The 16,351-nt window shown below is 32.1% G+C and overlaps 1 protein-coding gene across 9 annotated transcripts in view; it reads left to right on the forward strand.

Annotated features, from left to right (window-relative positions):
- Ppp1r12a (protein phosphatase 1 regulatory subunit 12A) overlaps positions 1–16,351 on the forward strand; it is a 133,251-nt gene that overhangs the window by 104,178 nt on the left and 12,722 nt on the right. For all 9 annotated transcript variants that reach the window (XM_048804633.1, XM_048804651.1, XM_048804647.1 and 6 more), the window contains 7 exons: positions 2,059–2,149; positions 3,334–3,534; positions 3,767–3,935; positions 6,687–6,808; positions 10,133–10,198; positions 14,020–14,036; positions 15,072–15,207. In XM_048804633.1, coding sequence (XP_048660590.1) covers positions 2,059–2,149; positions 3,334–3,534; positions 3,767–3,935; positions 6,687–6,808; positions 10,133–10,198; positions 14,020–14,036; positions 15,072–15,207 — 802 coding nt within the window. The remainder of the gene's footprint in view (positions 1–2,058; positions 2,150–3,333; positions 3,535–3,766; positions 3,936–6,686; positions 6,809–10,132; positions 10,199–14,019; positions 14,037–15,071; positions 15,208–16,351) is intronic.

Consider the following 16,351-nt stretch of genomic DNA (forward strand, 5'->3'; position numbering starts at 1 on the left):
AAGGATAGCATCTTCAACAAATGGTGCTGGGAAAACTGGAAATCCATATGCAACAAAATGAATCTGAATCCCTTTCTCTCTCCATGCACAAAAGTTAACTCAAAATGGATCAAGGAGCTTGATATCAAACCAGAGACTCTGCGTCTGATAGAAGAAAAAGTTGACTCTAATCTACATATTATGGGGTCGGTCTCCAAATTCAAGTTTAAAACAAGAATCAACAAATAGGACTTACTCAAACTAAAAAGTTTTTTCTCAGCAAGAGAAACAATAAGAGAGGTAAATAGGGAGCCTACATCCTGGGAACAAATTTTTACTCCTCACACTTCAGATAGAACCCTAATATCCAGAGTATACAAAGAACTCAAAAAATTAATAAGAAAACAAATAACCCAATCAACAAATGGGCCAAGGACCTGAACAGATACTTCTCAGAGGAGGACATACAATCAATCAACAAGTACACAAAAAATGCTCACCATCTCTAGCAGTCAGAGAAATGCAAATTAAAACCACCCTAAGATATCATCTCACTCCAGTAAGAATGGCAGCCATTACGAAGTCAAACAACAACAAGTGCTGGCGAGGATGTGGGGAAAAGGGTACACTTGTACATTGCTGGTGGGACTGCAAATTGGTGTGGCCAACTTGAAAAGCAGTATGGAGATTCCTTGGAAAGCTGGGAATGGAACCACCATTTGACCCAGTTATTCCCCTTCTCGGACTATTCCCCAAAGACCTTAAAAGAGCGTACTATAGGGATACAGCTACATTAATGTTCATAGCAGCACATTTCACAATAGCTAAACTGTGGAACCAACCTAGATGCCCTTCAATAGATGAATGGATAAAAAAAAAATGTGGCATTTATACACAATGGAGTATTACTCAGCACTAAAAAATGACAAAATCATGGCATTTGCAGGGAAATGGATGGCACTAGAGCAGATTATGCTAAGTTGAAGCTAGTCAATCCCTAAAAAACAAATGCCAAATGTCTTCTTTGATATAAGGAGGGCAACTCAGAACAGAGCAAGGAGGAAGAGCATGAGAAGATTACCATTAAACAGGGACGAGAGGTGGGAGGGAAAAGGAGAGAGAAGGGAAATTGCATGGAAATGGAAGGAGACAGTTACACAAAATTACATATAAGAGGAGGTGAGGGGAAAGGGAAAAAAACGAGAGAGAAATGAATTACAGTAGATGGGGTAGAGAGAGAAGATGGGAGGGGAGGGGAGGGGGGATAGTAGAGGATAGGAAAGGCAGCAGAATACAACAGACACTAGTATGGCAGTATGTAAAAACGTGGATGTGTAACCGATGTGATTCTGAAATCTGTATATGGGGTAAAAATGGGAGTTCATAACCCACTTGAATCAAATGTATGAAATATGATATGTCAAGAGCTTTGTAGTGTTTTGAACAACTAATAAAATAAATAAATAAAAAGAAATGAATTTGATAACCTGTCTTCTAGTATTTGAAAACAGTATGAGTACAGAAAAATTTAAGGCCCCACTTTTGTTAAATACATACATACATAAATGCTTAGAACTTAGCCCACTAATGAATTAGGACACAGGGAAATTTTTAGGGGGAACTGGAGAACTAACATTGAATAAATTATTTCTCAGTAGAAGTTAGATTATGACTCTTTTTGGATGTTGTTTGGCTAAGAGGAAGAGTTTCCTCAGTTAAAAACAAACCAAAAAAGATCACTCCCTGTTCATTCTGATAAGTTGGTCTTTTGCTAAATGAAATGTTTTTACCTCTTCATTAGAGGTAACATTTTTAATCTTCAGTTCCTGAAATCCTTCTTATAAATGTGGTTCTTCCTTAAAATTAAATAATATGGTTAAAATGTAATGAGGAAAAAATTAAATTGTAATATGTCAATTAATTTTAAGCTAAAAAGAAATAGAGTATATTCAAATGTTTTCTGAAGATTCTTTTTTTAAAACATGAAAAGCTAAACTTACATGTTTAATTCACATACATTGATATAAATTTATATTCACAAATATATCTCCACCTAATAATTTTTCTTTACTGCTATAGATCATACCTCACTCCTGTTAGAGATGAAGAATCTGAATCCCAAAGAAAAGCAAGATCTAGACAAGCAAGACAGTCTAGAAGATCAACACAGGTATATTTAATATGTATAATTTATAAAACATGAAATGTATATAAACACACATACTTAATATGTAATAATAATTTTTTTTTTACTTTGCTGTGAAAATATTGATGTCTGTATACTAATATGAATAAATTTTGAAGGTAGAGGTCACTATAGAAATGCTCCCATGGTTTTGTATATGATTATACTATTAATATTATATTCTTGGGTTAGCTGTATGCCTTTGTATCTTTTTTAGTAGGGTTAGCTGTATGCCTTTGTATCTTTTTTAGTATTTTTTTTTTTAATTCCCCATTTCTAATTTGAGGTCCAGGACAGAGTAAGTATTGATAAGTGTTAGAATTGATCAATTAAGGCTGAGGTTGTAAGCTCAGTGGTCAGTGGTTGAGCGCTTGCCTCACATTCGTGAGGCACTGGGTTTGATCCTCAGCACCACATAAAAAAATAAATAAATAAAACGAAGATACTGTGTCCATCTACAACTAAAAGAAAAAATTTTTAAAATTAATCATATATGATCTTTATTTATTAAAGAGTTCTGTGGCTATTTATTTGGATGTAGGAGGGGGTAGAGAAAAGGCTTCTTAATATTAAGTATATCTAACAGCTAATATGCAATTACGAGAAAAATGTCTCCCAGGTTAGTCATTATCTTCTTACTTCCTCTTTATCTTGCTGATTATTATATATCCCTTTGTGTCTTTCCTTTCTTATAGTTGGGGAGCTCCACAGCAGTTGTTTGATTTTTTTACCATTACTTACCCTTCAAGCTGAACTATTCATATTGAAATCTTAACCTTAGCTTATTGTGTGTGTGCATGTATATTTACATATACTTCACACACTCATAGATATAAATGTATGTAATGTATTATGTAAACGATGTATATTTTGTCTTTTCTTCCTCTGATCTTGGGAACAATTATATTCCTATCATATATCTCTTTTTTCTTAATAAAATTTCTGAATACTGAGACATTTTCTTATATTTATAACTTTCCCAGAATTTATCCTTGTGCTTACTCATGGTGATGCTTCTTAAAATAAATCACTTTGCTGCTTAAAAATTGTTTCAGTGTAAAAACCAATTTCAAACGTGATTATATGACATTTAATATATCTTTATAAAATATTCTTTCAAAATGACTTTTAATGCATCCCACAATTAATTTATCCCTTTTTGTGTGTAGGGGGTGACATTGACTGATCTTCAGGAAGCTGAAAAAACTATAGGAAGAAGTCGTTCTACCAGAACCAGAGAGCAAGAAAATGAAGAAAAAGAAAAGGAGGAAAAAGAAAAACAGGATAAGGAGAAACAAGAAGAAAAGAAGGAGTCAGAAACATCTAGAGAAGATGAATATAAGCAAAAATACTCTAGAACATATGATGAGGTAATAGTACAGCTGGGTTGAATAGGATGAATAGTTCTTATCATTGTAAGTATACCAGAGATTTATATACCAAGAAACCTTACATAGAAAATGTGAAAGGATTTTAGCTGGCATTCTGAATTACTTTGGCATGATTAGAAAAATTACTTTTCCTTTGAAATGAATCTTCAAGTGTTCTATATGTTTATTGTATTTAATATTTCAAGTGGATTTTAATTTTAATGTTTCACAGACTTTTCCACGTTATAGACCAGTATCAACTTCAAGTTCAACCACTGCATCCTCTGCCCTTCCTACAATGACCAGTTCACTCTATGCTTCAAGTCAACTAAACAGGCCAAATAGTCTTGTAGGTGTAACTTCTGCTTACTCCAGAGGATTAACTAAAGAAAATGAAAGAGGTAAGAAGACTAATTTTGAAAATAATTTGTTTCATTTAAATAATCCTTTGAATTGATTTTTCCTAATTGATAATTAGGAACTAATTGATACAACCTAAACGGTTAGTTATCTGCCTAAACAGAAAGAATGTGAGGTTGAGAAAAAAGTAGAAAATAAATATAGAAAATGATGTGATCTGTAGTTAATATGAATCTTTATAATCTAATACTTTACAAATATCTTCGTGTATGCCTACAAAGAAAAGTCAATACAGAAAACATGACGGGTGCGTATTTCTTAGAGTGGTTTATTGGTGTAGCACTTTTCACATGCTTTAAGCTATTTCTTGCCTACATTTTAGAATATTTTCTTGTGAAATTGTTTTAAACTAAAATTACTTCACACACTTAATGTCCTTGTGAAACTGGAGAGTTTGAAATGAAACTTCATTCACTTATTCTGTTGATGGATAGAATGTTTTAAGTTGGAGGCCTCTGCAGCCAAGAAAACCCATTTTGGTGTTAGACAGCTAATTACAGCAAGGGATGCCTTCCATCCTCAGCTCCAGGAGTAACAGCCAGCCAAACCTGATTCTTTTCCACTACCATTGAATGGTATGTTGTAGCCTTCAGTATTGCAGCTCTGAATGGCAGTTGTGCTCTCCAGTATTGCAGTAGACTACAGCAGCTTGCTACCAACTTCTTCTAAGTTTTCGTCTTGCAAATTCAAAGAATGAAATTCATGGGGTAATGGAAGACCAGAGAGAAAGGAGTAGGCTTTTTTCCAGGCATGAAGAACAGAAGCAGAACTCTTGCAGGGGCAAGAGGATAACCCATGGAGGTTGCCCTCTGAGTGTGCTAGGCTAGGAGTTTATTTAGCACTTAGTTGATGCTGTTGATTCAGATTTATGCTAATCAGGGTTTGGAAAAGCAGTGACTCTATTGGTTAACTTTCCATTCAGGTCTGCCTCATTTCTGGTTTTGTTTGTTTGTTTGTTTGTTTGCCGCTCAGAGGAAAGTGGAATGTTGAGGTTGTTGGATTGTGGATGCTCAGGACAGTAGTGCTGTACAGAGCAGATATCTGACCTGGGCCAGCACACCTCAGTCCCTTACTGGTGTGGCAGGCTCAGAGTCGATGGACCACACTCCAGGCCATGTGGGCCACAACTCTGGGATGACTTCAATTACTAAAACAAAAGTTTCATATGAATTCTTTAAAAATGGATTTCTTTCTCAGCTGTATATATTGGCTCATTAATTTTTATTATTACCATTTCCTATTTGATATAAACTTTCTATTAAAATTCTAATTATTACTACTTTATATTAGAGGTGAATGTTAAATAAAATGATTCCTAAATATAGGCATTTTATATTTTAAAAACTAAATCTTACAGTGTTACTTATGATAATATCAGTAATTATGTACTATAAACATCAGAAAAATAATTTTTCTTAATTTCCAGATAGATTTTCTTTTGTTAATTATTGAAATGGTTCAGTTCTTTGGGTTTGATCCTTAGCACCACATAAAAATAAAATAAAATAAAATAAAGGCATTCTGTCCATCTACAACTACAAAAGGAAAAAACTACTATGTGTGAGACCTATATAGTACTTGTAGACATTTTAAGCCACGATTTAGGGACATTTCACATAAAATTTCAGATTTTTTGGCTTTTATTAAAAAGTTGAAAAATTTGGCAACACGTCAGCAGTCGACTGGAGCTAAGTAGTAACATTTACCCATTCTCCCAGCCCATTTTAACTTAGTTATTCCAAATATCTGGATGGGCACTGTAGGCATTGGAGTTTCAGATTTTTGTTATAAAATTATACTAAAACAGTTTTAAGAACTCCTCTAATACTGATTTTGAGTTGTCTTTTGGTATGACTCTCTACTAACCACAGAGTCTTTTATAAATCATTTTGTTTTCTCTATGTCTACTTTTTAAGCATATTCAAAGACTCTAATATTCTTGTAATGTATAAGCCTAAGGTAATTTTAACTGTTGCAGGGAAGAAATAGGAATCTTAAGACTAATATTTTATGTTGATTTATTTTTATTAAAGTAAATACATTTTACAGAACAAAATGGTTTGCTCTCAGATAGTATCTAACAGAAATGAAAAGAATACCGTATTACTGCTAAATGAGGACTGGCAGTAGTAGAAGCAGAAACTGATAAATTTATATGATTCCTGTTACCTGTCCCATTATTAAGATAGGTTTGGGGGTTTTGTTTTGTTTTGCTTTGCTTTGGTTTTCTCTTGAAGTATTATTTAGGCATAAGAACTATCTCCCTATCACAAAATAAGAACTTCAGGATTCCATCTCTCTAGCAAATATTATTTTGTTTTGAGCAAATTTTTTATTTTAAGCACTAGGAAAATGAAGATGATTCATTCTTATCCTGATATTTACGAATGTATCTAGGTGCTGGGATTGTGGTTCAGTGGCAGAGCACTTGCCTGGAACATGTGAGGCATTGGGTTTGATCCTCAGCACCACATAAAAATAAAAAATAAAGGTTTTGTGTCCGTCTACAACTAAAGGATTAAAAAAAAAAAAAGAATGTATCTTAACAGGAGATAGAAATGCATGTTTATATGAAAGTGTATAAGGAACAATGAGAGAGGAAAAATTAATTACGATTTGTGAAATATAGGAGGCTTCACAAAAGAGGCTGACCTAGAATTGTTCTGATATACATCTTTTAAAATACGGTCAAGTTACATTTTTATCATATGTTTTATGTCAATCCTTAACAGAGGGAGAAAAAAAAGAAGAGGAGAAGGAAGGTGAAGATAAATCACAGCCTAAATCCATCAGAGAACGACGGAGACCAAGAGAGAAAAGAAGATCTACGGGAGTGTCTTTTTGGACACAAGATGTAAGAACCTTTTAAAACTAGTATAGTATTTTTAAAACTTGATAGTATACTTAATGTTTCCAAAAGTACATACTAACAATCACCTATATGCCTCATTATTATATATTATTAAATTATATATTAAATTCATCACTGTACTTTCTCAATTGAGTCTGTTAACTAAGAAAAATTCTTGATAAAAATTAGTTAGACTTTTGGTATCATGTACAAGCAGTTCTGTCCCAACTTTGGAATAAAAATTATAATAGCTGCTGCTCAGAGTACATATATTGATTATTATGTAATTACTAAACTGCTTCTTTATTTTAGAGATTCTTGAAAGGAAGAGAGGTTGTACATATAATTTTGTTTTCACAAATATTTTAAGATTTATATAACAGTGATTTCCATCTTACGAAACGCCAGGTAGAGGCTTTGCTTTCTTTATCAAATTTCTACAGTCAAGTAAAAATTTTTATCCAGATCCCCAGTTGCATGCCTGCCAATACTATTCACATACAAAATGAATTATGAGGAAGCACAGTGAAATTTATAGTGTTTTATTACAACATATACCTATGGAAGAACAAAACAATATGAGTTTTATCCTCTTTTTTTCCCATTTGTTTAAAGAAGAAACCTTTCATTGAACTCCAGTATATATATGCAAAAACAGTTCATTAAAGTATAGCTTAAGGAATTAGTGTTAAAAATAACAATACATATATCCCCCCGTATTTTTTCTCTTGAGCTTTATCAATCCTCATTTTCATTGTCAACCAGTATCCTGATTTGTAACAGCATAATTAGCTGTTTGCTCTTGAAGAACATTGAATAGAACTGTAAATTTTGTGATGTTTTAATCTCTTTTACCCATTCTTCTAAAAAGAAATAAACTTATCTGCTTTCCCATTGAATTGACCCTTAAATGATTACATGTTCCTCTTTATCTATAATGTTTTATCTTAAAGTTTGCTTCTTTGAAAAGCTTTCTTTTGATTAGCCTGTGCATATATATCTTTTCTATACTTTTATGTTCTACTTATAACAATGTATTAAGGGCAACATTTTTTTGAACAGGTTTATCTTTTAATTTCAGTTCATATTCATTTATTAATATATTGCATGTGCTACAAATAACATAGTTTAAAATATATGAATAGTTAAGATACATTTTAAAACTGCATGTTATTTGTAGTATATGTAGTTGCACAAAATATGGGAAAGTATTAAATGGAGTTAAAGAGATTTAATATTTTTGTATTGGCCATTATGTGAATAAAGTATTCACATATGATTGGTTGTTTTTTTAAAGTTTCTTTTGATCAGTAATATTCTCCCTCCCTTTTTTTAAAACTTTTTTTTTTTTTTTTAGTTTTAGTTGGACACAGTATCTTTATTTTGTTTTTACGTGGTGCTAAGAATCAAACCCAGTGCCTCATGCATGCTAGGTGAGCACTCTACCACTGAGCCACAATCCCAGCACCTAAAACAATTATTTTTAAAGGAGCTGAGTTATCACATCTCTGAAGGGTAATTTACCATAGTCCTCTGGGTTTGTTTTTATTTTTTAAATATTTCTGTAAATTGGTACTTGGAGTTAATGAATTGATCTGGTTTAGTAGTCCTTAAACAATGTATTTTATTCCTCCATCAGGAAATATATAATGTCTGGTTGATTTTAATGGATTGCCCACTAACACTTTTCATAAACAATAAAATAAAACCTTGTATTCTTAGCATCCTATCATTTGGTAAGTTTTATTACTTAAAATTATTTTCTCAATAATTCATATGTATTGGAAATTACTACATAGGCAAAGCTGCTTAGTATTTTTTCCCCCCAATTTTATTGAAATCAATTCTTTCTTTAAAAGTACACTTTCTGGAATCGTGCACTTGACCCTCTTATTATAAGAATCCTTCCTCAGACCCATATTGGCAGTCCCACTGTTTTTTAATTTGAGCCAGCATTGATTGAGTTCTAATCATCCATCAAAGCACAGGACTCCTGTTATTTTTATTGCCCCATGTTTGCACCTTAGCAGACAACGTACAAAAATCCAAAGCTTAAAGAAAGGGTGGTGTGTAGTCAGGCAACTCATTTCTCTATCGTAATATTTGTTTCCTTTTCTTAGTTACAACTTTTTAGGAACTCTGAGCCTTCCCACTTTTTTCTTCCCAGTTCCTGTGCTCTCCCATGAAACAACAATGCATAAAGGCAATCAGTTCATGACATACTAGTGGCAACACGTCATCATTTTCTCTTCTTCACTTATTAACTAACTTCACATACTTTTGTTGGTACTAGGGATTGAGCCCAGAGGCACTTAACCACTGAGTCACATCCTCAGCCCTTTTTTATATTTTATTTAGAGACAGATTCTGTTGAGTTACTTAGGGCCTTGCTAAGTTGCTGAGGCTGGTGTTTTTTTAATTTTTAATTGTACTTGGACACAATACCTTTATTTATTTTTAGGTGGTACTGAATATTGAACCCAGGGCCTCGCACGTGCTAGGCAAGCGCTCTATCACTGAGCCACAACTCCAGCCCCCCGAGGCTGGCTTTGAATTTGTGATCCTTCTGCCTTAGCCTCCCAAGCAGTTAGGATTACAGGTGTATGCCACTGCGCCCAGCTCACATATCAAAGTAATAACTTTTACAAAGATTCTGTGTAATCTTTTGAATACTTCTGTAAAGTTTATATCCTCACTTTATGTATGAGGTAACTGTGGCTCAAAAATTTTTAATTTGCCTTAAGTCACACAGCTGAAAATAACTGTATTAATATGAAACTAGGTTTATCCAGTTTAAAGCCTGTAGTATTTGTATATTGAGCCTGAGCCAGATATGTTTGAACACCAATTTCTCTTTTATATTTCTTGAATATTTGAAGGCATAATCTGGAATTCTAGACGTTTATCATATTCTGACCTACATTTTCTATTCCATGTACTCCCAAGAAATTTCTAGAAGGAACCCCACCTAAACATATTAGGACTGTTGGGAAACTCTTACTAAACTTAACAAATCTAGCTTTTATTTACATAAAATAATTTTTTTGTGCTGCTTCATGATATTTGAGTAGCTTAATAGTAGTTAATTGGAGCATACACAGTATCATAATATAAAGTAGAATATCTTCTTTCTTTCTTACCTTAAATTTCCATTTCCTTACCTTCAATAGAAATGTGTTTCCTAAACCACATGTTAGATAGGTTTTTGTCATCGTATACGCTAGCCTACTTAGTTTGTGCCATGCCAACAAAATAGGCTTTCTCTAAATAGGATTGAAAAACTCCCATTTAAAAATCTTTTTTTTTAATTTCATAAATCTATTTTAGAGTGATGAAAATGAACAAGAACAACAATCAGATACAGAAGAAGGATCCAATAAAAAAGAAACTCAGGTAAATAGCATTATTTTTGTATTGAATAATATTCATATTTACAGAATTACTTTTGAATTGTGTTTAATTTATAGTAATTCATACAAAACAGTTATTGAATATTGTACCTATCTACAGAGATACAGTATCAATGATTGCTTAAGGGTTAAAGGTAGAAGGACTAAATAGGGACAAACAGGATATCTTAAGAGGTGATAGAAGTGTTCTGGATCTCTATTGTAGTACTAGTTTCATGGATGTACAACACCTACCAAACACATCAAGTGGACATAGTTTATTGTATATAATTTAACCTTCAGAGCTGAGAAGAAAATACCTAAAGGATACTTCTCAGAAGTTGTGGAAATCTAGAACTAGCAGACTCAGATTTTTATTTCTATAGATGGTAAAGTTAAGTTCTAGAGGAAATGGACCTCTAACTTTCTTTCTCCAAAGAACTTTTATATTGATTATTAGAAATGATACTCCTAACCATCTTTTTTTAAAAAAGGCTTTTTTACCCTCTCAGTAGTGATGAAGGGTTTAAGGCAATTTTGAATGACTTAAGGTTGCACAGATAACAAGCAGTGGGAGTTTCTTCCCCTGCCTTTTTTACCCTCCCCATTTGCTATTGTTTGGGTATGCAGAAAGATCAAATACTTTAATTCTATTCACATAGGGACTGCCAACATGAGTTACCACTCTCTGGCCTGAAATAGCATCTCAGTCATGTTGATGTTATCTTCTTCATTTTGTCTTGGGGATAGCACAATCCTTTCAGTCTGCATGGAAGTATGTAGAGTAATGTGAAGCGACCAAAAGCTAGTTGCCTATGGTATGTGACTATAGACATTCACATTAGAGCCAAGTGTTCCTATTTTAACTCAAAAGATACTTTTATGGGGTGGGGGCTATAGCTCAGTGGCAGTGCGCTTGCCTAGCATGTGTGAAGCACTGGGTTCGATCCTCAGCACCACATAAAAATAAACAAATAAAGGTATGCTGTCCATCTACAACTACAAAAAAAAATTTAAAAAAGAAAAAAGATACTCTTATATATTAGGTAGTCAGATAGATTGAGGAGTGAATTAGTACTGAGGGTAAATTATTGCAAGGGTAAAGCTTTGTCACGTCTGTCAATTAAACCTTTTGCATATCAGTTGTTAAAACTCCCCCAATTCATCTCTGTCCCTTCTTTATTATATTCTATTGTAACAAATTCTCCCATCATTTCCTTTCCCAGTTGTACTCTATGAATTCCCATCTCTCAAGGGGTAAAAAAGTGGACAGGTAAACAAGAGAAAGGAAATTAGTAAAACATCCCCAGCTGACACTTCTAACTGACTTATCACACAGACCCACCTTCCTCAAGCTGGGTGGAAAGGAGAAGTTTCTGACTTACAAAGGTGTAACTTTGAAGCATATACTGTGTTTAAATTTTACTGTAAAAATTATGCATGAAATACATTAAGATTCTTAGAACATTGTTTCTAGAAAAAAAGTTTTCTTAGTTCCAAACAATTTAAATAATTTTTGTCTTAAATAGAAGAGTCTATAGATCTTACTTTGTGCTAGCATTCTTTTAGTCACAAGTAATAGAAAATCCAACCCAAACTGGATATCAATACATTATTGTACTCTGGTAATGTTATATAGTTTTATATGTTAGCTTCGTCTTCAAAATAATTTATCTCATATGTATGGAATTATAGTTGGCTTAGGTTAGACATGTCTACTACTGAGGTGTTAGGGCCATCTTGCTCCTAGTATGGGCTATATATCATCATCTCATCTAAACCTTAATGACTGCTATACCTTGAGGAAAAGGCAGGATGGAGTGAAGATGCTGACCCACAATGTCTTCTGCAATATCTTACTACAGTTCTTCTCCCAATAAGTGTGCTGTTCTCTTTTGAAAACTAATAGCATTAGCCCTAACTTCTTTGAAAAAATGTGAGGAGCAAAATTCTTCTTATGTCGCTTTCTGAAGTGGCCTTATAATTACCTCAAAAATGTCTTCAACAACAAAGCTTCTAAACAGTTTTTTAATCCAATCTAAACACATTGACAGATGACTTTCTGGCATGTGTTTGTTTGATTGAAGAAAAGTAAATTTTTAGATGCTATGAAGTCACTGAAAAGTTCTGAATTACATGTAAAACTGAATTTACTTTCAGCATATAAAAATAAAATTAAGATGAAATTTTATAACATAATTTGAATTACTTTGTCTATCATTGTTCATTATTTCCAAAAATTGAGTTTCTGTTGCTTTGGTTATTGTGATTTGTTTTCCTTAAGCTATTGAATGGTAAAAAAATTTAGCACACAAAGAACATTGGTGATAAATCAATTTAAAACAAGTATGACACCAATTTAAAAAAAAAAAAAGTTTTGATTATTTAAGCATGTAAAGCTGGAATATAGCAGAAAAGATACCTTTATTAAACTTAGATGACACGAAGTTGTTCAGTTTAAAAGTAAATAATTGTAGCCTTTTCTAATATTAAACGTTTAATATTTGAGGATCAGTAAAAACTAAATAAATAAGGGTATTTAGACAAAGTTTGATATCCTTTTTATTATTGAATGCCTCTGTGTCTTTTTAAAACTGCATGTTACTTATATGACTTTTTATAAAAGTATATTCACAAATCCAGTATATACATACATACATACATTTATACATACATAAATGGGGAACAGAATGTAATGAAATTTAAAATTTTACAAAAATAAAAATACAAATGACCAAGAAGCTGCAAAATGTATTCTAGCTCATTAATAACTAAAGGCATGACAGTATAAAATGGAAATTGATAAAAAGTTAATAATGCCCATATTGATATGACTACTAATATGATATATGTGCATGATCACATATATAAAGTCTTAGAACTATAATAAATTGAGCTTTTTTGGAGATCAGCTTTATAATACATATCAGAAGCATTAAGGAAATGTTCATTTGTTTTTAAGTTAGCACTTCTGCTTTGAGAAATTTTTTCCAAGGATATAAATCAAGTATATAAAGATAAAACTAGCAGCATTGCCTATAAAGCAAAATAATGAAAACACTCTAAATGTCTATTCTCAGGGAGTAGATTAAATAAAATGCATGTGCATAAATAAGTATTTTGTGTATTCACATAAATCTTCTATGTATGAAAAATGTTAGCAGTGGTTGTCTAAGGGACGGACAATGAGGAACTACAGAGGAACTTTGTATACCATGTACTTTTATGAACTTTTAGCAAACAGAAAAATTAGAAGAATATTTTTATTCTGGAAGAAGGATTTTATGATATAGGGAGCAAGAACATGCTAGGTGAAATAAGCAGAACACAAAAAGACATACTACATGATTTCATTTATGCATACATCTATAGAAGTCATACTCAGAAAAAATAGAATGATGGTTCCCAGGCCTCAAAACCAAAAATGAATAAAATTGTTGTTTTATTTACTTTGTCACATAGTAAACTTGACATTTCTTAAATGTAAACATGTCACTTCTTTTCCTGAGTATAAGTAATAGATACTTTTTTTTAGTCTCTCCTTATTTTTTCTTCTAGTTAAAAAACTACATGTGGTGGTGTTTGTATGAATTCACAAAAGAAATTCACAAATGTAACCATATGGTATTGTGCATATAAAAATATACAGTTATGCTTTTATTCTACAATTTCATTCTAACAATAACCTCATTAAAACATATTTAGCAAATTGTTTAATAGTGTGAAACATTGTTAATGTCAATTAAGTTCACTTGTTCAGTCATCAGTTAATAGTTTAATGAAATGAAAGCACCAAATTTAGTATGCCTGTTTTTTTCTTTTTAGACGGATTCCATTTCTAGGTATGCTTTACTTTTTTTCTCATTTTTATCTTTTCTAGAAATATGTTGCTAATATTTATGTATTTTGTAAGTTTATAATGAGTTGGGTAATTTTTAAAAACCTATAGAAATTTAAATGACCCAATCCCTATTATTAGCTTTTCTTTGTTAAAGGCTTTACTTTTAGTTTATTGGTCATAGTAAGTCACTATAAGGGAAGAAAGATTTTTCCCACATCTTTGCAATAGTGATACTTTTTCCAGAGTTTCCTAAGTTATTTCAGCTTTGACTGTTTCATTATTAACATCAGGGACTGATGAAATACACACTTATCCAAAAATTTATTTGGTTAGATATTTAGTATCTCTTCCCTTAACCCTGCTTTAGTAAAAGAAAATGAAGATATGTTTAAAAGTTTCATCTAACTCAAAATTACTGTCCTTCAGTCTATTCTCAGTTTATTTCTCTTACCCATAATTGTTAACCAAAGCTCTATAAAAACAAGAATGTGTTTTATATATTTATGATTCTCTTAAATTAAAATGCAGAAACCATAGCATTTATCAGAAAAGGTAACCTGAATTCAGAATTAGATAATAAAAGGATTCACAATTAAAAGTAAAGATATATTCTTCCTGATTAGGGCAAACCCCACTATCTATCACTTTGGATACACTGTATTTTATCAAATCTAAGATGTTATTAATTTAAAACATTAGCATATGCCACTTACAAAGGAAAGGTGCTGCCATTTAAATTATGCTATCAATTAAAAGCCACATTTTGATGTCAGGGATGTTAAAATGTGGGAAAATACATAATTTAAAACTTTATAAATAGTTTATCAAATGTAAAACCATCTCTGACTTTTGGATATAGAGATTTTGAATCTTCAAATAATATAAGTTAATAGTATTTTAAAAATCCCTTTACAAAAATTGATAAGATAAATTAGGGAGACTATTTTGGAATATTGAATTAACATATGCTAGAATGTATGTAATCTGTGAAAGAAAGTCTGTAATAAAGTTTTTGACTATAACCTATCTTTTGAAGATATGAAACCAGTTCCACTTCAGCTAGTGATCGGTATGATTCCTTGCTGGGTCGCTCCGGATCGTATAGTTACTTAGAAGAAAGAAAACCATATAGTAGCAGGCTAGAAAAGGACGACTCAACTGACTTTAAAAAGGTACTTGGGTTACTTATATTTTTAATTAAAAATAAATTATCTTTTGTGTTGAAAAATATATTTCAGTATTATTCTAGAAAACTTATATCTTGAAATAACTTTCATTTTTCGTTTTTGGTAAGTAATGGTAAATAGAATATAAATAGCTGTTTGTTTTTTAAAGGAAAGAGATAAATACCCAGTACTTTATTTTACACTTAAGTGTCTCAAGCCATTACTGTGATTGAGCTAGAAAGGGGTATTCGGTAGTTAAAGTATACATATGGTATATGTTCACACACTTTGTTTATTGATTTGTTAGCAGAAAGCAGCCATACAGAAAAATATGGCTTTTTTAAAGAGAATATAGTTTTTCTTAGTAACTAGAAACTTGTGATAGATCAGGTGTTATTAAGGACTAGGGATTAATTGATAAATAAATCCTAAAACCTCAGCAACCTATGGTTTCAAGTATTATTATTCACATTATGAGCTTGGAATAAACCTTATGAAGTTTATAGAGAAGGAAGGGTCTTGTGGTATTTGTACATTTTCCTATTATCAGGCAACTCTTTGAATTATGTATTTAATTTATAAGGCAAATGAGCAAGTGTAGCAAGGGAGGAAGTTGTTTCCCATTATGAGTTTGATTCAGGCATTTATTTAATAAATAACTGAATACTCAAATTATGCTAACTGGTTAGATCTATAAGTGAGCAATGAGATGGAGATAATGTACTGCTCTTATGGGCATATTCCATATAGGAGAGATAAACATCTTACAAATGAATTATAATTTAAAAATTGGACCAGTCACCCTGAACAACAGAAACAATTGGCTTATGCCTGTAATCCCAGCAGTTCAGGAGGCCGAGATAGGAAGATGGTGAGTTTGAAGCCAGCCTCAGCAAGGGCAAGGCACTAAGCAATTCAGTGAGACCCTGTCTCTAAATAAGATACAAAGTAGAGCTGGGGAGGTGGCTCAGTAGTTGAGTGCCCCAGAGTTCAATTCCTGGTACAAAAAAAAAATTATAAAAGTGTATAACAAATGAAAGTGGTGGGATATATGAATGGGTTTCCTAAGAAAATGAGGCTTCAGGTAAGAAAAGAAGGTTGATTCGTTGTTAATGAGCAAAAATGGGAGAGAAAATGTCCAGATGAAGTG

This window comes from Marmota marmota, unplaced genomic scaffold, assembly GCF_001458135.2.
Source record: "Marmota marmota marmota unplaced genomic scaffold, marMar, whole genome shotgun sequence".
In the NCBI taxonomy this organism is placed as follows: domain Eukaryota; kingdom Metazoa; phylum Chordata; class Mammalia; order Rodentia; family Sciuridae; genus Marmota; species Marmota marmota.